We start from the raw sequence: 4,286 nt of genomic DNA on the forward strand, positions 1-4,286 counted from the left end.
ACCGCCTTCGGCAGCCGCCCCGGTCCCCGCCCCATCGGGCCAGCCCGGCCTCATGGCTCAGATGGCGTCCACAGCAGCAGGGGTCGCCGTGGGCTCAGCTGTGGGACACGTCATGGGCAGCGCCCTGACTGGAGCCTTCAGCGGCGGCAGCTCAGAGCCCGCCCATCCTGCTGCCCAGGAGGTGAGCAGTGAGTCCAGGAGAAACTGAGGCAGGATTCTCTCAAGTCCACATAGGGAGCTGCCCAAGTGTCCAGTGAGGAGTGTCTGAGGTTGTGAAGAGTTACCCAGGACTTTGTCCAAGAAGGGCCCTATTCCTCACTCTGCTGTTGAGCTCACTATCACTTAAAGGCAGCCTTCCTGGCCCCTTCCTTGACCAGGGTCCTTGGCTCCCAGGGACAGACAACCACCAGCCCTTTAAAGATGGGGAAACTCAGAAACTCGCCCAAGGTCACCTAACCCTAGTAGAAGCGTGGAATGTTGAATTTCTTGTGTCTCTGTTTTCCCCACACCCAGGTCCAGTACTGTGGCTACTGAGCCCAAGGGCAAAAAAAAACCAACCAATGACCTCTCCCCCACTGCAGGCCCCATTGGCCCTAGCCAAATTCGGCTCGGTGGCCAGGTGAGAGGTCATGAGGATCAGTGTGGCTGAGCCAGGAAGATGCTGGAACTTGTGGGGGTGGGGAATATTGGGCTTTTCTAGGAACTTCTCTTCTCTCCCTTGCACTTGCCCAAGGTGCCCATAGAAGGCAGCAGGAAAATGCTCCCTGCATCATCTGCTGCTGCTTGTCCTGTCTCATTTATACAATGGCTGAAGCTAGATAGAGGCAGGCTGGTCCCGCGTCACTCAGCCCACCAGAGACATTTGTGATAGCAGGCGGTGGGTGTGGGGAGGGGCAGGTGGCCCCCAACTTTGAACTCTGGGTCCCAACCCTGAGTTGACCCTGGGGCCTCTTCACAATACACCCAGGCTCCTGTCCGTGCTGCCCCCCAGTCCCTGCAGATGGGGCCCTGCGCCTATGAAATCAAGCAGTTCCTGGACTGCTCTACCACTCAGAGTGACCTGTCCCTGTGTGAAGGCTTCAGTGAGGCCCTGAAGCAGTGCAAGTACAACCATGGTGAGTGAGCAGACCCTGACTCCTGTGCGGAGGGGGAAGGGCAGACCCTCTAATTGCACCTGACTGCTGACAACCACTCTATGCCCATCTCCCTCCACAGGTCTGAGCTCCCTGCCCTGAAGAGGCCAATGCAGACTCAGGGGCCAGCCCTGCATCCCAGCCCCTCACTGACAGCCGGATCATGATGCCAGATTGTACCCTTGTAACTGTAATTGGGAGCAAGGACGAGGTTTCTCACCCCACAGATAACCTGAGACGCAAATGTGCAATTTAAAAAGTTTATTTTAGACCACAGCCTGCTGTTTGCCTAATCACTGGCCTGTATGACAGGAGCTCCCTGGCTAATGAGGTGGGGTCAGGGGAGAAGGATGGATGTCTCAGGTCAGTATGAAATGTATCACCTTAAGTGTGTGTGTGGGGGGGTCCTAGGTGGGAGGAGGAGCCCTGTTGTAATCTGCACTGCACATAGCTGAGGACAGATACCTTGAGCAGTCCAAGTGCAGTGGCCAGGCATTGGCAGGTGGCTGCAAGGGCATGTGACTCTGGGGACTGGAATTCCAGAATGAACCTGCTCTACTGCTCTCAGGGATGACTGCCCCGTCTACCCTTCTTGTCTCTGCCACTGGATCCCTTTTTCTGTACCCCAGCTGCCTTATGTCCCATCTGTGACCTTTCCCCTCTTGCTGATGCAACTTCTCAGAAATTCCAGGTTCTGCAAGAGGAATCCTGCTGGGCTGCTGTCTGTTTGCACCTGATCACAAAAGGGAGAGGTCATGGCCACTTGGCTGTGGTGTACCAGGTCCTGGGACCTGCTAGAAGGGAGAAGCAGGCCCTTCAAGCCCCGTGCAAGTGGCACCATTACATACTGTGCTGTTGCCTTCACTGAGTTCATCCAGCAGCAGTGCACTGAGCACTTACTGTGTGAGGCCCTATTCCACATCTACTAAGCACTGAGGACATTCCTGCCCTTAGGGCGCTTACATTCCAGTGGGGTGATGTGGACCTGTCCCTGGGTACAATATGTTCCAGCTTGTGGGTATATGTGTGTGGAACTGACATTGAGAGTCTGCTTCTCAGCACAAGCGTTTGTCCCCCCGGAGGCATCCCACTCTGGGTGTCTCCCTGGGTATCCATATCTCCTCTGTACCTGGCTCCTGGACCCAGCTAGCGAGTCCTCGGCAGCAGGGAGCCCACCCTTCGGGGCTTTGAAGAGGGACCTTGTTCCCGCTGGCCACGCCGAGTGCCCATGCGCCTCCTCCGGTCATGGCCTGTTGTCGGGAGGCCTGACAGACAGCGCAGCTCCTCTGGAAGACCCAGGAAGCTCTGCTGGTGAGGGCTGGGAAGAAGACATGCCCTTCCCCCCAGGGCTCTGCCCTGACACTCACCTGCCAGCTCTGGACACTCGTCATCCAGGTTCTCCAGTAGGGACTCATAGCGGGTAGGGGCACCGCCCTCTCCCCCTGTGGAAAATGGAGAGGACCAGGGATCCTGACTGGCCTGGTCCCCACTTCACTTCTCAACCTGGATCTGTTTGCTGGCCCAGGCTAGGGGCTAGGGCAGGGCAATGGGTAGGGACAGGTTGGGGCTAGGTCCCTGTCAAGGTGGGAGGCTGGGCAGGGCCTTGGGTGGTCTGTGGTCTGCTGCACCTCCCTCTTACATCTCACCATAGCCACAGGGGAGAGTCCTGGGCCCCACTCACTGATGATCTGCACAAGGACATAAGTCTCTCGCTCATCCAGCAGGGAACTGCCCATGGATGTGCTCCGGGAAGCCCCCTCCTCTGGGTCCTCATCCAGGCTCACCAGGCGCCCGTCCTCTGCCAGGAGAGCAAGGGCTGCTGGAAGGGCATGGCATGGAGAGAGGCTGGGCAGGGCTGGCACCCATGCCCGGGGTCCCTCAGCCTATCCTCCCAACCTCTCATGTCTCCTCACCGTCTGGGGGGACATTCCCTCTCTGCCTCAGGTGGGCAGCGAGGGTCACCAGGCTGCACCAAGTGTTCACCAGCTCCCAGCAGCCGGCTGTGGGGAAGGGACAGAGGTGAACATGTGGAATACCTTTCTTTTCTCGGATAGGGCCTGGGTTCCAAGGCAACTGTTGCTTTAACTGCCTCGGAAACCCGCTATCCTTCTCCGAAGATGAGGGTGACTGGGGCACACAAAGCGTGACTCCCGCCCCAGCCCCACCTCCCACACCGGTCCCTCCCCCGCGCCAGCCCAGTCTCCCTCCTGAAGGGCTGGGAACCTGCAACTGTGGCTGGAGCTTCAGGTGTCTGCCGCACACTGAAGTGTGAGAACCACTGACGGAGTGGCGAAGAGACTGTACAGTTTAAACTTGTGCTCCACGGTGGCGGGACGGGCGCTCACGGAGGGGAGCCCTCGTGAATCACCTAGGCAGGACTCAACTGGCTTGTCCCCTTACGGGACTCGCTCCAGGCAGCCGCTTTGCCTCCTCACAGAGCCTCTTCCCCAACCTCCTCCCCCATCTGCACCCCTTTTACCTGCCATCGCCTTCCTACCCTCCCCTAAGGCGGAGGGAAGCGCGCCTGAGTGTGCTTGTCCCCCCACCCACGTGCCAGGCCAGGGGACCCCACTTACCTCCAAACATTACCTTGATAAACATGGCTGCAGGGGAGGAGACAGCTGTGGAGGCTTTGATCCTCCAGCCCCGATTCCCCAACTAAGGAAGGGCCTGGAGTTGAGACCTGCTCCGGACTGAGGTCTTGGGAAGAGACGTGTACCTGTGAGTATGGATGGGTGGGTAGTCCCAGGGCCAAGCCTCTGCTCAGTCACCTCTGGCTCGGCTCCACCAGCCTAGAACAATCCCAGCAGCTAGTCCAAGACTCCCCTCCGGTCGGCCTCCTCTTCCTCCCACTGAGCAGCTCACCCTAGCTGGACTAGAGCAGCTCACCCTAGCTCCCAAGCTGGTCTCTATGGCAGTGGGAGCCACAGAGACGTGGGGCAGGAAATGCCTTCTTCCCAGTATCCTGGTAACAGAACCTGGAGGAGGGGGCAGGCATTTCCCGAGGGAGGGCTCCGGTCAGGCCCATAGTGAGAGCTTCATCCAGGGGTCCAGGGATGCCCCATGACTGCCTCCAGAGATCATATCCCCTTACTAGTGGCAGAGAGAGCTCCCAGCTGAAGGGGTGGCGGTCCTCGCCAACCTCTGGAGGCT

The 4,286-nt window shown here is 58.7% G+C and overlaps 2 protein-coding genes across 2 annotated transcripts; one reads left to right on the forward strand and one right to left on the reverse strand.

Annotated features, from left to right (window-relative positions):
- The first annotated feature begins 6 nt into the window (after positions 1-6).
- CHCHD10 (coiled-coil-helix-coiled-coil-helix domain containing 10) lies at positions 7-1,409 on the forward strand. Its single transcript, XM_008066457.1, has 3 exons — positions 7-181; positions 968-1,115; positions 1,216-1,409. The coding sequence occupies exons 1-3, from the start codon at positions 53-55 to the stop codon at positions 1,233-1,235; spliced, it is 297 nt and encodes a 98-aa protein (XP_008064648.1). The 5' UTR covers positions 7-52; the 3' UTR covers positions 1,236-1,409.
- A 91-nt stretch (positions 1,410-1,500) lies between these two features.
- CUNH22orf15 (chromosome unknown C22orf15 homolog) lies at positions 1,501-3,734 on the reverse strand. The gene is made up of 5 exons (XM_021716792.1): positions 3,710-3,734; positions 3,047-3,133; positions 2,773-2,952; positions 2,501-2,575; positions 1,501-1,866 (listed from the first exon to the last, which is right to left on the reverse strand). The coding sequence occupies exons 1-5, from the start codon at positions 3,732-3,734 to the stop codon at positions 1,541-1,543; spliced, it is 693 nt and encodes a 230-aa protein (XP_021572467.1). The 3' UTR covers positions 1,501-1,540.
- Positions 3,735-4,286: the final 552 nt, after the last annotated feature.

Source organism: Carlito syrichta, unplaced genomic scaffold (genome assembly GCF_000164805.1).
Source record: "Carlito syrichta isolate Samal-C Ts95f unplaced genomic scaffold, Tarsius_syrichta-2.0.1 Scaffold308940, whole genome shotgun sequence".
NCBI classification, from domain to species: Eukaryota; Metazoa; Chordata; class Mammalia; order Primates; family Tarsiidae; genus Carlito; species Carlito syrichta.